This window comes from Saimiri boliviensis, chromosome 10 (genome assembly GCF_048565385.1).
Source record: "Saimiri boliviensis isolate mSaiBol1 chromosome 10, mSaiBol1.pri, whole genome shotgun sequence".
NCBI classification, from domain to species: domain Eukaryota; kingdom Metazoa; phylum Chordata; class Mammalia; order Primates; family Cebidae; genus Saimiri; species Saimiri boliviensis.
The window spans coordinates 34,933,209-34,956,730 of record NC_133458.1 but is presented as its reverse complement, the minus strand read 5'-3'; the positions used below and the strand labels follow the sequence as shown (position 1 = coordinate 34,956,730).

General features: G+C 35.6%; 1 protein-coding gene and 1 pseudogene across 6 annotated transcripts in view; one reads left to right on the top strand and one right to left on the bottom strand.

The window, feature by feature from the left end:
• Positions 1-23,522, top strand: part of PTPRZ1 (protein tyrosine phosphatase receptor type Z1) — a 192,751-nt gene that overhangs the window by 156,447 nt on the left and 12,782 nt on the right. For 3 of the 6 annotated variants that reach the window (XM_010343691.3, XM_074379146.1, XM_003921040.4), the window contains 10 exons: positions 1,617-1,708; positions 4,549-4,634; positions 7,158-7,178; positions 7,345-7,441; positions 9,638-9,720; positions 11,451-11,585; positions 12,133-12,267; positions 13,511-13,674; positions 15,304-15,439; positions 17,311-17,457. In XM_010343691.3, the coding sequence (XP_010341993.1) occupies positions 1,617-1,708; positions 4,549-4,634; positions 7,158-7,178; positions 7,345-7,441; positions 9,638-9,720; positions 11,451-11,585; positions 12,133-12,267; positions 13,511-13,674; positions 15,304-15,439; positions 17,311-17,457 (1,096 nt within the window). The remainder of the gene's footprint in view (positions 1-1,616; positions 1,709-4,548; positions 4,635-7,157; positions 7,179-7,344; positions 7,442-9,637; positions 9,721-11,450; positions 11,586-12,132; positions 12,268-13,510; positions 13,675-15,303; positions 15,440-17,310; positions 17,458-23,522) is intronic. The other 3 variants (XM_010343696.3, XM_074379147.1, XM_010343687.3) reach the window with 1 other exon arrangement.
• Positions 20,921-22,953, bottom strand: LOC101031104 (elongation factor 1-alpha 1 pseudogene; annotated as a pseudogene).

The window sequence follows — 23,522 nt, the reverse complement described above, 5'->3', positions numbered from 1 at the left end:
ATGATTGAGACAAAGGAGTTTTCTTTATGAACCTTACGTTCTGATAAGAAGAGGCTAATTATAAACAAGTAAAACAAATAAACAAAAACATAAATAATAATATTTCAAATAGTGATGTGCCACAGAGCAAACAAAAGGGCAAAAAATAGTGACTTATGGGTTGGTCTGACACTTAGTTGCCATAATCAGGGGAGACCTTTCAGAGGGAGTGGCATTTGGGCCGATGCAAAGGTGATGGGAAAGAGGCAGGCAGGGAGAATGGCAAGAGCCAAGACCCTGAGATGTCACTGACAGGGCTTCTTCAAAGGTGAAGGAGAGGACCAGTGTAAGCTGGATCCTGGTGGGTAAGGGAGAGAGTTACAGGAAAGGAAGCTACTGAAGTAGGCTGGGGGCCAGGTCAGAGTTTAAAAAGATCTTAAAGCCCTTGCTAAAACAACTGAATATAATTCTATTTGCAATGAGAAACCATTCCGGAATTTTATCTAAAAGAACTAATTTACTAGAAAAATATTAAGAGTTAGGTGTGTCACTATGTAAGAACAAATATTACATTAAAACTCATCAGGATAAATACCTTGTAGCTTGAAGGTTTAGATGGAAAGCGAGACTGGCATTTTCAAGCAAACAAAACTCAAGTGTTTCAGTTTAACCACTCATGAATATTGCTCCAAATAAATTAAATGACCTACATCAAAGAGTGTCATTAGCAGTTTTCATTACCTAATTTTTAAAATTAAAGATGGTTGGCATTACTTTATAGCAGTAGTTGGTTCTTGGCTCTTCTTAATAGTTTGTGTTGTGCTCTTACCAGATGTTACTCTTATTATCTGAATGAAAATAGATTCAGGTGACATTGTAGGTTATAGTTGTCATTGAATCAATATATTCATTCTCAAAACCCTCATCAACAAGGCTAGCATCTGTTGGAAAGAAAACCATCCCTGTTTTTGGTTGTGTACGCATTATTTTCTCATTTAAGTTCTGTCACTCCTGCATTATTACAGCATAAAGCTACTTTCCTTTTTCATAAAAATGTTACCACTGTGTAGTTTCATTTCTATGTAGTTCATTTCTATATAGCTCATAGTTCATTTCTATGTACTATGCACTGTGTAGTTCATTTCTACATAGTTCATTTCTACATAGCTTGCTGCTTTTTGCTAGCAGCTGAATATGCTCAGAAGAACATGGTCACCTAAATATTGAGTGAAAATAGCTTTGGACATTATTTCTTTTTGTCTCTGGCTCTACCCAAAATGGCAGGACATTTTTGGTATTATAGCCACAATGGAAGAGTATGTAGGGCACTGAAGTTTCCTATATTAACAAAGTATGGTACTTTGAACCCAGCTACAACTTCAAATGCCATCTGTGCTTTTAGCATGCCTGATATCTACTTGCTCTTCTGCATCTGGTACAGGTAAAGCTGAAATAAATTATATAATTTAATATCTTCTGATTCATTAAAATGGATATAGATTCAGCAATCCTTCTTCTGGGTATATATTTGCTTTTGTTTTAGTTCTAGAAATTTCTATCATAATTTTCAAGCAGCTCAGAAGTTGTCTTATTATATGTAGAAACTAGTAGTATAAATTCTTTTCTTTTATTTCCAGGAAATGCTTCCAGACTGCACACTTTTACTTAGAGGACAGTACGTCCCCTAGAGTAATATCCACACCTCCAACACCTATCTTTCCAATTTCAGGTAATGGCTTAAAGTGTGACCATGAGTAGCTGGTAGATGTTGAATGCAAAGCATATTGTTAAACATTTGTTTTTATTGGAGTACTGTGCAAATTGCTATAATATAGATTAGTAAATTTTTATGTTGCCAAAATATTTATTACATCATGTATCAGGTACTCAGGTTTATATTCTGTCCTCATTAATTTTAAACATTCTTAACCATACAGATGATATTGTAGAGTAATTTATAATTGTTCAGGTTTACTATGTTAAAAACATAAACATTTATAGAAATAAAATATTAATTAAGAATAATGGTTATTTTTGCTCATTTTGGTTATGTCAATGGAAACCCAAGCAACAAAAGTCAGACTAAGTCAATGCAGAAAAGGTGGATGGGAAATTAATCGCAAAAATAAGGATAAAGCCTAGTTCCTTTCTGATTATTTAAGCTTATATGAGAAAAGATTTTTTTAATCCACATTAGAAAAAAAATCAATAAAACTGTGATGGTAGTGGTAGGAAAGGCCACAAACACAAAGAATGTATGGTTCAAAAGTCTCCAAATGTTTAACAGTTGAATATTTGGGAAGACTTCAGCTATTTTTATCATAATTTACCTGAATAACAGTATTCAAAGATAACCAGGGTCATTTTGATAAAGACATCCATTAGCCCTAGAGTTTGCACTGTAAAAAAAATCATAGTCACTCATTTTTAAATATAAATTCAAGTGGTAGGCATGTGCAAGTTTGTTATAAATATATTGCATATTCTGGCAACTTATTTAGTTAACATTTTATAACATCTTAGATTGAAAAGTGGCAACCAAAAAAATAGTAGTCTAGAATTGTGTGATCTGGAAGATAGAGGACAAAGTAAAGAGAAGTTATGAAACTAGGGCTACAAAAGGAGAAATTCATCTATGGGATCATTTACAGATGGTGTTTTCTAAATTCTCTGACTGATGCTCCATATTTTATTGCTAGAGGCTCAAGTTCTACCAGATGTTATCTTCTGAAATCTCACGACTTAAAAAAAAAAAACAAAAAAAGACAAAAATTTTCTTTTTATTTTACATTTATATGTTGATGTATGTTTGTTATATGTTTATATCATATGTGGTATATATTTATATGTATTTATCTATGTACAGTATTTTCTTCTTGCATCTTGTAAGCTTAGGAGTTATAAGTGTTTTGCTATTTTTCCTCTTTTGTCAAATGTGTGCCTTTAAGCACTAATGTTTTCTTTGCTTTTCTAGCTTATATTAAAACACTGTACATTTATTTTAATACCACAGTGTCTCATTAACGTATTTAGAATTTTTAGACTGACAGCCCTCAGTTATCTGTTACATTTTGATTCCCTTCACTTTCAAAAATGTCCCTTCTGCATATCTCGTCAGCAGGGGTATGCAAATTAGCTCCAATATTATCCAAAGTCCAATATGGTTTATTTTTAACAAATGAAATAATACAAAATCAGAAACTTGTCCAGGAGATCCAAACTCCTCTGTTTTGAATGTCTAAAAAGGGTGATACACGGGTATTTCCTTATTTCACTTTTTCTGCTCTCAAAAATTTCCTCTTGATCACCTGAATATGCATGTTTTCGTATAAAATCAGAAAGCAAAGAGAATGTTCATCTCACTTACTTGCAGACCAATTAATAAAACAAATTACCTAAATATCTGACTGTCAATAAAAGGTAGTAATCTACTTGTAAAAGGAGGTTGGCGGTCCAGGATAATATCAAGGGGTTTGAAGGACGTTTACTAGAACTAACAACTTACATGAGATAAATTATTTCTGTTTCCTTATCTAATTTTACAAGCTTCTTATAAGCAAGATCCTTCTGTAAGTGTGAAGGTAGAATTACACCTTTGTCTAGTGTTTCTTAAGCTTGACCGACTAATTCAATTTTAGTATTCAGATCCACTCATCTAAGAGAGAAAACAGATGGGTTCCAATTTTTTTTTATCAGCAAATTCTTGTTAACTGAAGCTTTAAAATATTAGATGGCCTAAATGCTGAACATCTGTTGATATAAATAACAGTTTCTAGTGAAACGTGTTTGATGTTTCCTTGTCAGAGAAATCGCTTGTAAAATTGCATACTGTGAACTAGTAATATGTTCTGTCTAAGAAAGTCTTCCCAGAAAAAGAAAAAAAAATCAGAGCCAGTTAAAATAATTTGGCCACCTTCACAATTAATTGACAGATCCAATGACTTTGTTTACATAGCATATTTTCAAGTTAGAATTCTTGAAATTTTACAGATTAGAAGTCCCAAAGGCTTTTGACATTGTTCTTAATGAATATTCTACATATAAATGTTTTCTATTATTTATAGAGAGAAGGAAAAAATGTTTTCAAAGGTACACATCTGACTGTTTGACTGTAAGACATTAAATTGTACAGTTTTATAAAATGAACTTGTACTATCTATTATGCTTGGTCCACAGTAAAATTGAAACTATATTTTTTCCCAGAATTTACTTGCAACATCCAAACATGTTAAAGAAAGTTGTTCATCGTAAGATGCATTCTACTGATAAGGAGTGAGAATTTGGTCGTATTTATAAATTAACATTGAAAATAAATTATTTTATCTTTAGGATATACATGGAAAAGAGATTGCTGAACAAATTAGATTTCTGACATACAGATACAGGTTTTGATTGATAATAAATATAGAGAAAATTTGTAATTATTGCTTAACAATTGAATGCTGAGATTTAGTTGGAATCATACAAATAATTGAACTTTGAAGTTGTTTCAGAACTTACTTTATAGATGACAGGTACATTTATTTCTGTTAAATTATCCTTTGTAACACAATTGTTTTATTTACTTAGATGATGTCGGAGCAATTCCAATAAAGCACTTTCCAAAGCATGTTGCAGACTTACATGCAAGTAGTGGGTTTACTGAAGAATTTGAGGTATGATTTTAATATGTCTATTTTAAATAATATAGAAAATAGTAAAATTTAAAAGATTCAGCAGTAGGCTATTTCTTGACCTAAAGACAGTTGAAACCATTTTTACTTCTGGTAAAAATATTAGTCCTGTGATTACATGTGTGTTTAGGAGATGTGTCATCATACCATATAATTTAGAAACTTGGTTTTCTATTTTAAAAGGCAAGTTGTACTGGTGGAAAAATAAAAAACGTTGTTCATTTTCTTTCATAAAGTACAAATCTTGAGTATTCTTTCTTAAAATCCAAATTAATAACAGCAATTCTTTTTAATTTTCTAAATTATATAAATTATACTAAACTACTAAATTTCATGATTTTCAGCCAAAGTACATACCAATTCTTAACTGTGACTTGTACACCAGTGTTAATGCAAAAGCTTAGATAACCGTTTCATTTAACAAGTAAAAACGTATCTTCTTTTCAAAAAAAATATGCATTTCTTTAAAAAAATTGTAACTTCAAAACCAGTAAATGTTTTTCCAATGATATTCTGTTAAAATACTCTTAGATAGTAGGGCAGAGAAATTTACTGCAAATTTATCATGGCCCACTGAACTGTTAGCTAAGCAGATTTTTCAAATTAGAGAGCTGTAAGCACAAAGTTAACAATAACAACCATGGAAAAATAAAAGCTACCCTTTGTGAATACCTTCTTATATGTCATTGGACTGTGGGCTTTCACATTCAACCTTCACCCATCTCTAGGAGTCATTTATTATTATTTCTATTCATATTATCAATGAAATCAAACTCCATAGAAGTTATTAATAACTAATAAATCGCAGAGTTGTATTCAAACCCAAGTCTGTGATTTAAAATCTCATGTCCTTTCCACTGTAGCTGTCAGCAGGCAAACAGTCTTCAGCCTCCCCTCTGGCTATTCCCCACTAGACAGCTTCATACTGAATTTTTTCTTTCTTCTCCCTCAACCGCAGTGGCTGTGGACCTCCCTCTTTGAAGTACTTAGATTAGTGCTGTGAAGAGAATCACAAAATCCACTGCCTCTTGATTTTCTTTCCCCACTGCACCCAGTAGTTGCTTCCCAGGGCTCACACCATCATGATTTATTTAGGGATGCAACATGTTATAGATTAGAAAGTTTTAAGAAATCAAAGAAAGAGAAGTATGATATGTTTTTACTAATTTAAAATAATAGAAGCCAATTTATTTAATTCTGATAGAAATCTAAATCAGAGCTACATTGAATAAGAAGCAGTGTGAGGCAGTACTCAGTAAAGCTAATATGAAGAATTACATGTTTAAAACATCAAATTGTTTTTTATTATTTTTATAGGCTAGAGAATATGCATGCTGTAGCATTAACTCAATGTTAATTTCAATGTTAACTGATAGAAATTATCGGCTAACATCCAACAAAATAAGAAGAAATAGATATTTTATAATATAAGTCATTGGCAACATATGCAGATTCATGGTTTTCATAACTATAAAATCATTTTGAATATTAAGCAGTCCAAAATAATTAATAAAATAACCTCATGTTTTCACTTTAAAAGTTTTTTCTTAATTCCATCACTTTTAACTCACTACCTGATTCAAGAAAACTTTTCATTAACTGAATAATTAGCTTAATAACTAATAGTGTTAAACCTTTTAAGTGGTTCATACATCAAATTGCTTTTAATTGTTCAGAATCTTGCTGCCAAAGAAGCCTTAAAAACTTATTTGGAGGGAGACTGGGCCATTTGCTGATGAATCAGATTAGTATTTGGGTTATCTAATTTCTCAGAAATTATAAGGCTTTTGTTTTATTATATAATACTAAATAATTATAAATTCTAAACTGATATATTTACATAGAAAATATTTCTGAAAAGCATATTAACTGATTTTTAATTAAAAATTTTGCAGAAATAAGTTTTCAATACTTAATGAAGTTTGAATTAAAAGAGGTCTACTAATTAAATATTTAGAAGGTAATTCTATCTAAATTTTGTTTCAAAATGATATAGTGTGTATGATTTTTAAAATTTTTAGGAAATGGTTAATGTTTTGAGTCTTAAATCTGTTAGAAACCACCTAATAGGAAGCTGTTTACTCTTTAAAATAACTCAAGGAAAAATAAAAACAGAAAAGCATATCACTAATTCAGAGTTTCAAATAGTGCTATAATGGTCAAATAAAATAAGATTTGGATGTTAGCAAATCTGACTAATATGAAAAAATGTACCATGTGGTTCCTCTCATCTGCGTTTTTAAAATCATCAAATTTTGACATCACTGTCTCCTTTTAAAAGTGTTATTTTTTTCCTTTTACATAAGTTTAAGGTTCCAAATTATTAGACATTTTGATTTGCATGCAACTGTTTGAAACATTCTGTTGTGTTAGTATTTGACAAATGTATTTATTGCATGATCATAGTTTTCCATTGTAAACCTAATATGAACGCTTTTTTTTCTCATTTGTCGTGTGCTGTGGAATTTGATTTCTTTACTTTTTTGGCATTCATTCCCTCATTAGACACTGAAAGAGTTTTACCAGGTAAGGCATTATTTCACTGCATTTTCTTTTAGCCAAGAAGTAGTTGTAACGTTTTAAAAATTTCATTTGATAGATTATTTTGTTTGTTTTGTCTTCCTTATTATATTTCAAGGCACGTTGTTTGAAAGAATATGTGCTAAAGTTGTTTACCTGTAATTTTTTATAGGAAGTGCAGAGCTGTACTGTTGACTTAGGTATTACAGCAGACAGCTCCAACCACCCAGACAACAAGCACAAGAATCGCTACATAAATATCGTTGCCTGTAAGTATATTCTGAAATCAGCTCTGACTTCAATATCATTGCCATTTAGGTGACTTTTAAAAGTGTCCTGAAGTCATCTGAGAGCTGACCTCAGTGTGGCTCTTTTAGGGCCTTTTTATCAGGGAATAATAAGACTTGTGTTAGATAATATGTAGGATTATAATCACTCTGACTTAAATATCTTCTGCAGTTAGTAACATCTGTTTCTTTTAAACAAAACAAACTTAGAATTTTAATCCAGTTCTTTCTTTAGGCTTCATGGACTGTACATCTCCTTTTGTGGTTTTTGCCATTATTTATATGACCTGGTCCTTTTTTCACTTAGGATTTGCTTACTTTTATGTTAATTTACCAACTGAATAACATTTTCCTTAGACTTTTTCTCTTTTTCTTCTACCTTTACCTGCTTCCTGCCTTTCTTGGCATTCTTCCTGGGATCTTATAAAGCATTGATTGGATTCCTTTTTTTAATGTTCTTTCCCTTTGTTTTTCTAGCCATTCTCTTTCCCTTTCTCCTCAATTAGGAGCTTTTCTCATTAACGCAATTTCACCTAGTATTTTTCTATGAAATTACTGCCTTCCATCTATCTTCTTATAGCAGTTCTGGTTGTATCTGTTCCCTCTTATTTTGGTATATATTCCCCTCCATCTCCTAAAATTCATCTTCGTGTTCCTTCCCCACTCCAAAAACAAAACAAAACAAACAAACAAAACCTTCTACTTACAACCTTTCTATATATGCAGTGGCCCTTCCTAGCTTCAGATGAGTATGGTGTTACCAATGAGGTTATTTAAATTCTGGTTTCATTCTAGTTCTGCAACACAATGGAGCTGCGCTCTTCTCCCTTTTATTATCATGATCTCTTACATAGTTTGTATAGATGCTGATTTCTTGCCACAGAGCTTACACTAATTTTTATTTTTTAGTAAAGGGCTTTATGTTTGTCTTCCTGAGCTGCATCTATGCTGGCTGCACATAAAACTCGCTTGCCTCTTGACATAAAATTATTAGACTTCCCTCTACAAGCTAAATAGAACATACCCATCAGGTAATTAAGGAGGGGGTAGAGATTAACATTTGATGAACATCTACTATGTGACTGGCACTGTAAATACGTTATTTTATTTAATCCCTGAAAAAAACAGGCAAGACAGGAAATTGTCCTATTTTAGAGATAAAGGAAAACAATCCAGAAATTCTAAAAATATTAAAACCAAACTACAAAAATAGGTCAGTCTGACATTGAGACCCATCTGTCAATTGCCATGCATCTAACTGCACATACATTCCTGTATCAGTGTGAAATGTTAACATCACAGAAGTTATTCATATCCCAGAGTACCTCTTTTGCTTACTATGATTTGGTTGTATTCACTTCTTCATCCTTGAAAACAATGTTATTCCCAGTGAAACTACCATGTGTCCTTCAAGTAATACCTCATTTCTCATATGTATCTTCTCCAAATAAATATAGTTATTCTGTAGAACTGAATTCAATTTCAAACTCCTTTAATCATACTTTGAATTACCATAGTTATACCGTATATTAATTACCACATTTTGCATCCATCTGCTTTTAATTGGCAGTCTGATATCTCCTTCCTCTGTGCTTGGGCAGCTCTTCTCCTGCCTCCCTTCAGAGCAGTTTCTCTTTGAGGCTCCTCCTGAAAGAGCTATTTGCTGTAACTATTCACAGAAATTTCCTAGAGAACTTTTGGCATTCTTCTCTGTCTCCTCTTCCTTCATTAGCCTCCTGTTAATCCTTCCCTAGTTTTGTGAGCTCCCCCATCATTTTTTTCCATCTCTTTGAGAGGCTCTCCACTCTTCACAGCCCTTGTAACCAACCTTAAAATTCCATCTAAGAGACCAGCTTCCGATAGCAAGCACTATAGAAACTTGAATCTCAAACCAAAACAATTTCTGTTTTTATATCCCTCTACTACATTGTACCTCTCACTTAACACTTGTGTTTATGTCCTGGTTTCACCTACTACCTCGGAAATGTTCCCGAGGGTGGAGATTCTTTTTATATTTGTCTTTGTTATCTTTGTCATCTCTGTATTCCCAAAAAGCCTATTAAAGTAATTGCTTGCATTGATTTTAATTGTATGAGATAAATTATTATGCAAATATGAATGACCTTTATACTGAAAAGTAGTCTTTGCTACAATGGAATATATTCTTTTTTATTACAGATGATCATAGCAGGGTCAAGCTTGCACAGCTTGCTGAAAAAGATGGCAAACTAACTGATTACATCAATGCCAATTATGTTGATGTAAGCATGTTTTAATTGAACATTTTATAGAAATTATATTAGACTGAATTATTATACTGTAATACCATACATACGTACATATACCAGTGCTTTATGTCATGTTATTTAATAGATAATAAAAAAGATAAATTAACACTAAATAATTTTTAAGAGATCCTATGACTAAAAAATTTCATAATGAATGACATTCAAGCTATTTTACTTGGTTTATCTCCTGAATGAGGGAAGGAATTTATGCTGGGTGGGTACATTCAGGGTAGAATAAGTAGATTCAGATAGGTTTCTAACTCTTCAAATGTGAACAACAGGGCCAGTACTTATTTTAAGTTTCCCAGAGCTCCTGGCACAAAGATATCCATTTAGCAGATGAACAAAAAATGTCCATGGTAGTACTGATGAAAAGGCAAACATGATTATTAAACCAGTTATCAACCTTTATAACTTTGGGTGTTCCTCAGGATACGCAGCTTTGTGAAAATTATTGGCACTCTCCAGAGACTGTAGACCACTCACTAACTTACTGGTTTTTCACTGTGATCACCTGAACGTCAGTAGAACTTAGTTATTTCCCTGACACGCACCTCTCAGTCTAGCTGACTTCAGGTTAATATTGTGTGGAACAGTGAATGCAAATAAGTGAGTACATAGTATAAAGTGGGTTTGTTACGGGCAACCATTTCATACTTCCTGCGGAGGAAATATGCATGTCAGAATGAATATGAGATTTGGAGTTAGAACTGATTTTTGAATCACTTCTCTGCCACTGGCTAGCTGTGGGACTTTGGAAAAATCACTTAGTTCTTCTCCGCTTAAGCTTCCTCATTTCCACATCAGGGTTGATGCTTCCATTTTGCATAGGTGAAAGATTAAGGTTCACATTCTCTATTAGTCTGTTCTCACACTGCTATGAAGGAATACCCTACTGGGTAATTTATAAAGAAAAGAGATTTAATTGACTCACAGTTCCACATGGCTCGGGAGGTCTCAGGAAACTTACAGTCATGGTGAAAGGCACCTTTTCACAGAGTGGCAGGAGAAAGAATGAGTACCCAGTGAAGGGGAAAGTCCCTTATAAAACCATCAGATCTCGTGAGAACTCACTATTATGAGAAGAGCGTGGGAGAAACTGCCCTCATGATTCAATTATTTCCACCTGGTCCCTTCCACAACACACAGGAATTATGGAAACTACAATTCAAGATGAGATTTGGGTGGGGAAATAGCCAATCCATATTGTGTTCATAAAACATCTGGTCCGAAATAAGACACACAGTGACAAATTGCTTATAATGATTGCCACTTCTCAGTACCTCAAAGGAGAGTTAAGGAGGCTTCACTCCAGATGCTTTGTTAGCTGTTGTCGACAGCTGAGCCCCATTGCCTGTAATACATGTCAAAGCCGTGCTATTAAAGACCTGATTTTAAGCATAGTAAATTTATACGGATTAAATGAACTTGGAATAAAAGTGCACAGAATTCTGGTTGTGTCCAAGCAAAGAGAGTTTTGTTTTTGTTTCTGTTTTTACAAAAATTCGATAGAGATCCTTCTGCTTCCTAACCAAGAGTAACTACCTTGGTTAGTACTATCAAATTTCTCCAACTTTGCAAGTTTATTTTTTATTGTTTTCTTTTATAGAAAAAGTATGCTGACTTCAAAAACTTAAGTATTGTACAGTTAAAGGTGACATATAAATCAGTTAGTAAGAAACATTTGTCATCTAATTCTTCAGGGCTACAACAGACCAAAAGCTTATATTGCTGCCCAAGGCCCACTGAAATCCACAGCTGAAGATTTCTGGAGAATGATATGGGAGCATAATGTGGAAGTTATTGTCATGATAACAAACCTCGTGGAGAAAGGAAGGGTATGTGGATAATCTGTTATGTCATCCCCAAAAAAGTAATTAGAGGTACTTTAAGTTAGTTTTAACAGAGTCAACATTAGGAAAGAGCCAAAGATTTGAAAGTTAGTTGGGATTCTTTTCTAGTAAATAAGACAGCTAAAGGGAAACTGTTAATACTATTAGTCAAAAAGTTTTATTATGAATCATGCTATCTGCCTTTTAAATGCATTCTTCATACTGTGAGAGTAGTAAATGGGACTCATTGAAAAGCAATGGAGAGTGAAATCAATTTTAATTCACAGGACATGGATTTTAGTCTTGGCTCTGTAACCTGAATCTTCTGACTCACTTATCTCATCTGAAAGGGGAAAATTGTGGCTACCTCATTTCAGTCCCTTTTAGCTCTCAGATTCTATTCCTAGGCTCGCCCACAACTAATTTCAATCACTTATAAAGAAAATGAAATATTTAGAAGAGTGAGGGAGTCCATATCTGTCACTGTCTCAGGGAATGACTTTTACATGGAGCATTTGACATATGGAAATAGCATCTACTTTTTGTTTTGCAGAGGAAATGTGATCAGTACTGGCCTGCCGATGGTAGTGAGGAGTACGGGAACTTTCTGGTCACTCAGAAGAGTGTGCAAGTGCTTGCCTATTATACTGTAAGGAATTTTACTCTAAGAAACACAAAAATAAAAAAGGTGAGTCAACAAATGATGTACATAATCAAGTGAGCAATGCATTTGGTCACTTTTTAAGTAAATGAGTGATAGAACCAAGAAAGGGTAAAAAGTATATAACTAAAGGCATTAAAAATTCTTGTAACAGACCAGATATGTGGCTCATGCCTGTAATCCCAGTACATTGGGAGGACAAGGTGGGCAGATCACTTGAGATCAGGAGGTTAAGATTACCTCGGCCAACATGGTGAAACGCCATCTTTACTAAAATGCAAAAACTTGCTGAGTGTGATGGCGTGCACTCTGGAGGCTGAGGCACAAGAATCGCTTGTACTCGGGAGGCAGGGGTTGCAGTGAGCTGAGATTGTGCTCTTGCACTCCAGCCTGGGCAACAGAGTGAGATTCTATCTCAAAAAATATATACGTGTGTGTGTGTGTGTGTGTGTGTGTCTATATATATATATATATATATATATATATATATATATATATATATTCTTATCACAGCTGCTGTCAGCATCAGTCCTAAAGGTTTCTGTTTAGTCTCTAAGAGCCAACTGTGGCTTTGGAGCCAGGTTGGTTTTGTTGCTGATGTTTACAGTGAATGTGATACATGAACGGAAATTCCTACCTTATGTAGCAAATGCATAGGATGGCCCTGACACAGTCCCAACATTCAACTATAAAGACTGGAGAGTGAAACAAGGGAAGGAAAGAAAACACAAAGAATAATGTGTTACTCAGGTTCTTCAAAGAAACAGAACCAACAGAATAGAGAGATAGATTTATATTTTTAAGGATTGACTCACACAATCATGGGGATTAACAAATTTTAAATCGGTAGGACAGGCTGGCAGCCTGAAAATTCTGGCAGGATCTTTACATTGCACTGTTGAGAATTCTTTCTTCTTCATGTAACTTACCAGACTTCATTCTTACAGCCTTCAACTGATCGAATGAGGCTCACCCACATTATGGACAATGGTTTGCTTTACTCAAAGTCTACTGACTTACATGTTAATCACGTCTAAAAAAATTCCTTTACAGCAACATCTTGTGTGACTAGTGTTGACCAAACAATGGACTACCACGGTGTAGCCAAGTGGACACAAAATGAACCATCACAAATGGCACTCTACTTTTCTGCCTTCATGATGGACCTGAACATCAAGCTATGACTCCTCGCTTGCTGTTTAAGAACCGTGTGTGTGTGTGTGTGTATGTATGTGTGTGTGTCTGTAATTAACTGTCTGAACTTTTCCAGGGATCCCAGAAAGGAAGACCCAGTGGGCGTGTGGTCACGCAGTATCACTACACACAGTGGCCTGACATGGGAGTACCAGAGTACTCCCTGCCAGTGCTGACCTTTGTGAGAAAAGCAGCCCATGCCAAGCGCCATGCAGTGGGGCCTGTTGTCGTCCACTGCAGGTGAGTCTCAGAGATGTGCCTCTAAACGTAGAATTGCTTATACTTGCAAAAAGGAAATCAGTGGAACAAAGCTGTTCCCAAAATGGGAATGATGTCTTGAAGTGAGGGTGATGAAATTATATGTTAATTTTCATGAGTATTGATCACTAGGAAATGAACATGCCAGACTCAGAATTGGATTGCTGAATATTTCTAAGCAGCGCATATTGTTTCATGCTGATTATTTTATTTGATTGTTCAATTGGATTTCAGCTTATTAACTATTTGAGGCAGGTGGAACAATGTTTTTGTTGTTAAACAAATATCTCCCTCAACATATAACACCATGAGATAAAAATGCTTGGGATACAACCCCTGTTCCTAGGAGTTAACAGTCCTTTGTAGAGTTATTATGCCAGGCTTGTATTACAGAAGCCAAAGCATAGAGATTGTGAGAAATTTGGCAAAATATATTGAGTTGTTTTAAACATTGGGACCAGAATCCCTTTTTTATTTTCTGGAGTTTTTTTCTAATGCATTACATTGAACGTTTTGTCAATTCATTGTTGCCAAGATTTTTTTTAATTTCCAAGACTGGGTTGATAAATAGAAATAATGGTATTTCAATGAAAGAGAAAAAATATGTTAAACATCCTTATTTGATGTTTTAAGTTAAAATAGTAATAGCAGTTAATATGTATTGAGCGATGACTGTGTGCCAAGCCTTATGATCACAAAGATCAAATTTGTTTCTATGTGAAGTATCATTATCAAAGCAGTGTGTTTTGACAGAAGCAAGTGTTTGCCTTTGATCTATAGCTTATCTAACACATTCTAATTGCCATCTCCGGAGTTACATTTGAGAGACCCATCTTGAGGTTTTTTTAATCTGTTAGCCTGATGATAAACTGAGGAAAACAGGAAGATGCAAGAAAAATAGCACTGAAGGTCAGGGATTGTTTCCCAGCAAACGGAGAAGGACCAGGCTATTGTGCAGAGCGGGTGCTAATTTTCCACTCTAGCACTTCCTACTTGTCGGAACATTTGAAAAGAATTCCTGTCTGTGAATTCTGTCCCTCCCGTAGAGGCTTTGAAGAAGTCGATAGATAATGGCCCTTTAGAAATAACCGAAGTCATGCTTTATTCCTCACAATTCTCACTGAAATGATATTTTCAGCTAAAAGCTTTATCAAATTCTTTTTCCCGTTAATGCAGAAACCTTTACAAACATGTCTACTTGGAAACATAGACCTAGGGACCTTTTCTTTTCAGAATTTGGTGAAGCTGATGCTTCCATTTTTGTCAGATTAAATGTCTATTTGCCACACTCTGATACATAATATTTTCATTGTATAATACACAATGAATAATAAATATGGTTTTTGAACATTTTAAAATCTCCAACAGAAATAGGTTATTTTTCAATAAGACACATGACAAAACATTGAAAGGGAACTTTTAAATTTCTTGTTTAAAGCATTGTGCTTAACTACTAAACTGATTACAATATTGAACTGCTAAATTTATTGTGTGACTCACTTGCTTGAGGAAGGACGTTATTTTAATCAACATGACAACCGGTAGTGATCTATGTTTTAAATTTATTTTATGCTTAACACTGAAATATTTCTTTATTTGTGTTCTCTTTAGTGCTGGAGTTGGAAGAACAGGCACATATATTGTGCTAGATAGTATGTTGCAGCAGATTCAACACGAAGGAACTGTCAACATATTTGGCTTCTTAAAACACATCCGTTCACAAAGGAATTATTTGGTACAAACTGAGGTATGATTTTTAATTGTTTGGTACAAACTGAGGTATAACTTTATTTATCTAAGGTATGGAAATGTCACTAAAACGTAGGCATATTCATCTCCTAGGACTGTTTAACAAAGTACTACAAACTAGGTGGCTTAGAACAACAAAAGTTTATTGTCTCACAGTGCTGGTGTCTGTATGTCCATGCCCTTCCAGAAGCCTCTAAAGAAGATGCTTCCTTGCCTCTTCCAGCTCCTAGTAGCCTCATGTATTTCTTGGCTTGTAGCAATACAACTCCAGTCTCAGTTGTCACTTGACTGTCTCTTTCACTGAAATACCATTATTTCTATTTATCAACCCAGTCTTGGAAATTTAAAAAATCTTGGCAACAATGAATTGACAAAACGTTCAATGTAATGTATTAGAAAAAAACTCCAGAAAATAAAAAAGGGATTCTGGTCCCAATGTTTAAAACAACTCAAATATATTTTGACAGATTTCTCACAATCTGTGTCTGTGCCCAAATTTCCCTCCTCTTATAAGCATACCAGTCATCCTCCTCCTCCATTTGATCTCATCTTACTAACTGCACCTGTAACAAAGCTATTTACAAACAAGATCACACTCTGAGTTACCAGTGGGTTAGAGCTTCAGTATATCTTTTTGAGGCGACACCATTCAACCCATAACACCAGTAACTGCAGCTTTATCATGAACAAGCCAGATAAATTTTGTCTCTTTTGTGACTCCAAATAGGAAATGTCTTAAAATGACGCTGGTCATAGAGAAGATACAGCAAAAGTCTAATTAGAGTGGTCCACACACATCCCTGCTAGCAAAAATCTCAATTTGTTCATACACATAATGGATTTTTTTAAAAATATAAATTATGCTGAAATTATATCTATTTTAAGCCCATATAGTTTACCCATCTATTTTAAGCCCATATAGTTTACCCAAGTGACACGGAACAATGTCAGAAAATCTGCATTTTATCTTCACTGTTTCTAAATAAAAATGAACTTAAATGGAAAACTATAAATGGCAGCTTCAAAGCAATCAAAAACATGTGGCAGAGTGGACTTCAAAACCAAACCAAACCAAACTTTATTCCGTCCATTATCCTCAGCAAACTTACACAGGAACAGATAGCCAAATACCACATGTTCTCACTTATAAGTGGGAGCTAAATGATGAGAACACATGGACACATGGAAGGGAACAAGCTATACTGGAGCCTATCAGAGGGTAGAGGGCGAGAGGAGAGAGAGCATCAGGAAAAATAACTAATGGACTAATAAGTACTACACTTAATACCTGGGTGATGAAATAATACAGCAAATCCCATGACACAAGTTTACCTATGTAACAAACCTGCACATGTACCCTGAACTTAAATAAAAGTTAAAATATGATATTCTGGTCATATAAGACCAAGGAAAAGTCCCATATGTGAAGTATCAGAGAACTGTTAACAACTGTATATAAAATTGAGTTAAATTATATATGACAAGCCAAAAGAAGAATTGGCATTGCCAGAAGGCCCACCAGAAGTATAGAAATCAGGAAAGCCCTCCCACAAAGTGTAGCGGTGTCAAATTTGAAGGATAGGCAGAGAGGACGTTGCTTTGCCTTACCAACTCTTCCTGCCTCCTACCCTATTGTATATTCCCAACAATACACAATAAATGAAGAGGTAAGGAATGAGAAGACATTCTTTCTCCCATGGCCCACTTCCTTTCCTCTGACTTCCTTCCACGTCTAGTAAGCACTCTTTTGTGGGTCTCCCCCAATTCTGTAAAACTCTCCTCTTCCGTCAATGCAAAGTACTATGTTTGTAGCTAGATACATATGAGGAAAACTTGAAGCAATGTTTCTTATTGTCATTGTTTTTCCAGGAGCAGTATGTCTTCATTCATGATACACTGGTTGAGGCCATACTTAGTAAAGAAACTGAGGTGCTGGACAGTCATATTCATGCCTATGTTAATGCACTCCTCATTCCTGGACCAACGGGCAAAACAAAGCTAGAGAAACAATTTCAGGTGAGTCCTCCTGGATGTTACTAGAGAACTGAATGTCCCTGCCACTTCTCATTTGAGTTGACAAGGTCGTGTTGAGTGGGCAGTGTTGGTACAATGGCTTTGTATTTGAGCCATCATCGTTCCTTACTGTGGGCCACAGTGCCACATGTTAAATTTCAAGGAGAAACATAATTCTGAGTAGCAAGAGGAAAAGTTCTCAGAAACCTTAAACTAAGTTTTATAAATGCAAACTTGGTTGAGAAAAGAGGGGCACAGAGCATAACAGAATGAAAAGAAACAACTTATAAAACAGACTATGTAAGTGCTCTTTTTACTTTGAAAAAAAAAAATGCAGACCACTTAAACATGAGTGCTGTGGCTCAGGCTGTTCCTGATACTCTTTGGAAAAATCTGTGTCTCACTTGAATCCTCTGGACCAGAGTAGTCCATACTGGAATAATAGCCTCTTCAACCCCAGTTTCTCCCCCTCACCCTGTCTCAAGGCCATAAGCCAGAGATGAGAGTGTGTTTTGTCCATATTGTACCTCCCACAATACCAGCTCTCTGACTTTCAGAAATCAGTAGGCAAAGAATTCAGAAAGCAGGTGTTACCAGACCTGCCAGCTGAGACCAAAGCATTTACGGAATCGTAGCTTTCCACAGGAAGCGGGGCTGTGTTATTTGTTCTACATTGTTCCTGTGCTATCTGCTTACTGCTCAGAGTTCCTGAAGAAATAGGGCCAAATTTTGAGGAATGCGTATCTAGGAAGAATTTGGAAGACCTTAGAAAAGCCCAAGAGAGTTAACAAGACCTTGAGATTTCACTTATTTTTCCTGCTTTGTTTCCCAGTCTTCAGCATAGAAGATGTTGGCCATCATGAATTCCTTGGGGCCTTTTGCTTTTTAAAAAACTGCCTTGTATGACTTTGGAGGTGTAAGAGAAAGACTGGGGTGAATACTGAGCTTAGAACCTATTGCCAGAAGTCATAAATGTTTTACTCAGTCAAGCTTATCTCAGTCATAAAAGAATGCCTCTTAGGGGGAAAAAGAGTATGCAGTTGGGTTTCAGATAATAAAGAAATGTTAAAATGTAATTAAATTGTTAAGATACCTTTTTCCTAAATAAATTACACATGCACACACACACACACACACACACACACACACACACACACGATATTACTCATTTCAACAAAATTCTCATTTAAATATGATTTGCCACTGTGTATTTATATATAAAAAAAATATGGCTTAAGCTAAATAATCCAGGATCAAAATGAAAATGTGAGTTGTAGGGTCAGAATTCAATTGAAAAGAGAGATATTTTACTCTCTTTCCTGTTAACATCATAAATAGGTAACTGTATTTATGTCTGTTTGTACCATCCCATCCATCCCATTAAATAGATATCTATTCAAGTTTGTCCATAGAAAAATTTCCTTGAAGTAAATTGAATATCTGTTTATTTAATAAGTACTTATCAGACACCTACCAAATGCCAGGTTTTTGTGTTACTGGAAGATAAATAAATAAAGCACAGCCAGTTCCTAGTCTTACAGTGCCTGCAGTCTAACGGAAGATATGGGTAAGAAAACACAAAGAGGCCAGGTGCAGTGGCTCATGCCTTTAATTCCTCTGTGTTGGGAGACCATGGTCAAGAGTTTGAGACCAGCTTGGGCAGCAGAGCAAGACCCTGTCTCTACAAAATGTTAGCTGGATAGGTAGCATAAGCCTGTAATTTTATCTACTCAGGAGGCTGAGGTGAAAGAATTGCTTGCACTCAGAAGTTCAAGATTACAGTGAGCTATGATTGTGCCACTCCACTCCAGTCTGAGAGGTAGAGTGAAACCCTGTAACTAAAAAAAATAAAGAAAAGAAAAAAAAGAAAGAAATAGATAAATAAAATAGTGTGAAAATACCATTATAAAGGTAAAACAGGGTGCTGTAGGAGTACAGGTAAGGATGCAATTTACCAGGGAAGAATTGTATAAGATATATTTAAGAGTTGAACACAGGATTCGGTGATTCATTGGACATTGCAGAGAGGGAGGAGAGAAAAGACACAGGATAATTACTCAGATTCTGCTTGGGCACTGGGAAAGTAGTGATGTCATTCACTATGATCGAGAATTCAGGAAGAGAAGGTGATACATGCTTGAGGGGTGTGGTGAGGGAGAAGGTGGTGAGATAGGTCTAAATCTACCTTATTTTTAGGTTTCTGGGAGATATCCCAATAAATATGTGTATTTGGCAGTTAAATACTGGGTCTGAAGCATAAGAAAGAGATCTGGCCTGAAGAAATGGATTAGGGAGTGATCAGCTTAGAGGTGTTTCCTTGAAGCCTTGGAGTTGGATAAGATAGCCAATTAAAAATGAAATGTCTAAGAAAGGTTAGACAGGATTATCTAAGAAAAGATTTTGGTTAATCAATGAATGGCTAGCCACAAAAGAAAGAGGGGAAAGTGGCATCAGAAGGTAGGAGAAAATTTGAGACAGTGGGATACACTAGAATCCAGAGTAAATAATGTTTCATAAAAGAGGAAGTGAACAGAGATAGCAAGTGCTAATGACAAATCAAGTATGTTGGGAATCAGGAAGGCAGCAAATCACACTGCCATGTGTGTACCTATGTGTACCATGTGTGTATCTTGCATGTTCTTCACATGTACCCCCAAACCTAAAATGCAATAAAAAAATAAAATAAAATAAAATAAAACAAAAAAGTATGTTGGAATCGAGGAGGCCATTGGATTTAGACATAAGTCGTTGCTAACCTTTGTCTAAGAGCTATTTCAGGAAAGTATAGCATTGAAGCCAGATTACAGGGAGTTAAGGAGTAAATGGATTTGAGGAATTAATGACAATTACATAACTCTTTTAAAAAATTTTACTCTAGACAGAATGATTAAGATAACTGTAAGAAAACTTTGAGTTAGAGAGTAAGATGGGGGGATGCTAATTTGGGGTTTCTTTGCTTATGTTTTAATGTGAGGCATGTGAGCTTCTTTAAAAACTAGTGAAAAGGGGATAATTGGAGTGTGCAGAGACCCTGAGTGGAGCAAAGAGGCAGGAATTCAGGACACAGGTAAAGGAATTAGTGTTCAAAAGCAGTAAAATCTAAGTGTATGTTCATAGTACTACATGTATAGGCTCCAAAGCTGGAGGCAGAGGGAGTACTCTAGAGTTTCTGTTCTCTCTGTTCTCTCTGTGAAGAGAAGGTGTGTGAGAGAGAGACGTGTTGAATATATATATATATATATATATATATATATATATATATATATATATTTTTTTTTTTTTTTAAGACAGGGTCTCACTCTGTCACCCAGGCTGGAGTGCAGTGGCACGATCTCGGCTCACTGCAACCTTCCCCTCCCTGGATCCTTAAGTGATCCTCCTACCGCAGCCTCCTGAGTAGCTAGGACTATAGCAGGTGTACACAACCATGCCTTGCTATTTTTTTTTCCTCATTAAACTTTTTTAATGGGTCTCAAAATTCTGTGACAAATTTTTGGTCAAGTTGTTTCCATTAAAAAGCACTGATTTAAAAAACTAATAAAACTGCCACACACAAAAAAGAAAACAAAAGTTGTCCACAAAACATTCTCCTTTCCTTCTGAAGGTTTTACGATGCATTGTTATCATTAACCAATCTTTTACTACTAAACTTAAATGGCCAATTAAAACAAACAATTCTGAGACCATTCTTCCTCTACCACTGATTAAGACTGAGGTGGCAGGTATTAGGGATAATATTCATTTAGTCTTCTGAGCTTACTGGGCAGACTTGGTGACCTTGCCAGCTCCAGCAGCCTTCTTGTCCATTGCTTTGATGACACCCACCGCAACTGTCTGTCTCATATCACGAACAGCAAAGCAACCCAGAGGTGGAGAGTCTGAGAAGCTCTCAACCCACATGGTCTTTCCAGGAACCATATCGACGATGGCAGCATCACCAGACTTCAAGAATTTAGGGCCATCTTCCAGCTTTTTACCAGACCGGCGATCAGTCTTTTCCGTCAGCTCATCAAACTTGCAGGCAATGTGAGCTGTGTGGCAGTCCAGCACAGGGGTATAGCCAGTGCTGATTTGGCCTGGATGGTTCAGGATAATCACCTGAGCAGTGAAGCCAGCTGCTTCCATTGGTGGGATGTTCTTGCTGTCACCAGCAATGTTGTCATGACGAACATCCTTGACAGACACATCCTTGACAGACACATTCCTGATATTGAAGCCCACATTGTCCCCAGGAAGAACTTCCCTCAAAGCTTCATGGTGCATTTCAACAGATTTCACTTCAGTTGTAATGTTGACTGGAGCAAAGGTGACCACTACCAGGTTTGAGAATACCAGTCTCCACTCAACCAACAGGAACAGTTCCAAATAACGCCAATTTTCTAGAGATCCTGGAAAGGCAGGTGCAAGGGCTTGTCAGTTGGACGAGTTAATGGTAGGGTGCAGTCCAGAGCCTCAAGCAGTGGGCTCCACTGGCATTGCCATCCTTATAGGTGACTTTCCAATCCTTGAACCAAGGCATGTTAGCACTTGGCTCCAGCATGTTGTCACCATTCCAACCAGAATTTGGCACGAATGCTCCTGTGTCAGGGTTGTAGCCAATTTTCTTAATGTAAGTACTGACTTCCTTAGCGATTTCCTCCTATCTCTTCTGGCTGTTGGGTGGCTCAGTGGAATCCATGTTGTCAACACTAACAATCAGTTGTTTCACACCCAGTGTATAAGCCAGAAGGGCATGCTCTCAGCTCTGCCAGTTCTTGGAGATACCAGCTTCAAATTCACCAACACCAGCAGCCACAATCAGGACAGCGCAGTCAGCCTGAGATGTCTCTCTAATCATGTTTTTGATGAAGTCTCTGTGTCCTGGGGCATCAGTGATAGTCACGTAGTACTTGCTGGTGTAGAATTTTCACAAGGAGATATCAATGGTGATACCATGTTCACGCTCGGCTTTCAGTTTATCCAAGACCCAGACATACTTGAAAGAGCCCTTTCCCATCTCAGCAGCCTCCTTTTCAAATTTTTCAGTGGTTCTTTTGTCGATGCCACCGCATTTGTAGATTAGATGGCCAGTAGTGGTGGACTTGCCCAAATCTACGTGTCCAATGACAACAATGTTGATATGAGGCTTTTCCTTTCCCATTCTGGCTTTTAGGGGTAGTTTTCACTATGCCTGTGTTCTGGTGGCAAACCCGTTGCAAAAATGCACCTTGCTAATTTTAAAAATATTTTTGTAGAGATGGAGTTTCACCATGTTGGCCAGCTGGTCTCAAACTCCTGAGCTCAAGTGATCTGCCTGCCATGGCCTCACAAAGTGCTGGAATTACTCATGTGTACACTGCGTCATTGTACATATGTTCTAAAACAAAACTGTTAGGTGCAGAGGGAAAAGGGATATAATTTCAAGGAGTCTATATCATACCAGTCATTTTCTCAGAATGTAATACGGTAAAATTTGGAAATTGACAATGAAAAGTTGCCCCCAAAATTTTGATAGTTGGGCATTAAAAAATACCCTTTTTAATAATATACATATTTAAGAGGAAATTATAAAATATTTAGAATTAAAGGTCAAAATAAGCACTATATAACATCTTGAAAGTTTTAAAAATTAAATAGAAAGTTAAAATGATTAAATAAAGATTTAACAAAACCAAATGCAGGTTCTGTCAAAAGACTATTAAAATAGACAAACCTGTGTCCAGATTGATGAAGGGGGGAGAAAATGTGAGTAAATAATATTGAGATTAAAAAATAGAGATATAACTTACAAACATTTTTAAACACAAAAACATACTATTAACATATTTGTGGCAATACCTTTGAAAACCTACATGAAACAAATAATTTATTGTATGTTCTAAAATAACTAGAAGCATATCATTGGATTGCTTGTAACATAAAGAAAGGATAAATGCTTGAGGTGATGGATGCTCCATTTGCCCTCATGTGATTATTTTGTATTGTATGCCTGTATCGGATAGCTCATGTTTTCCATAAATATTACACCTGTTATGTATCCAAAGAAATGAAAAAAAAGGAAAAATAAAATAAAAATACATTAAAATATA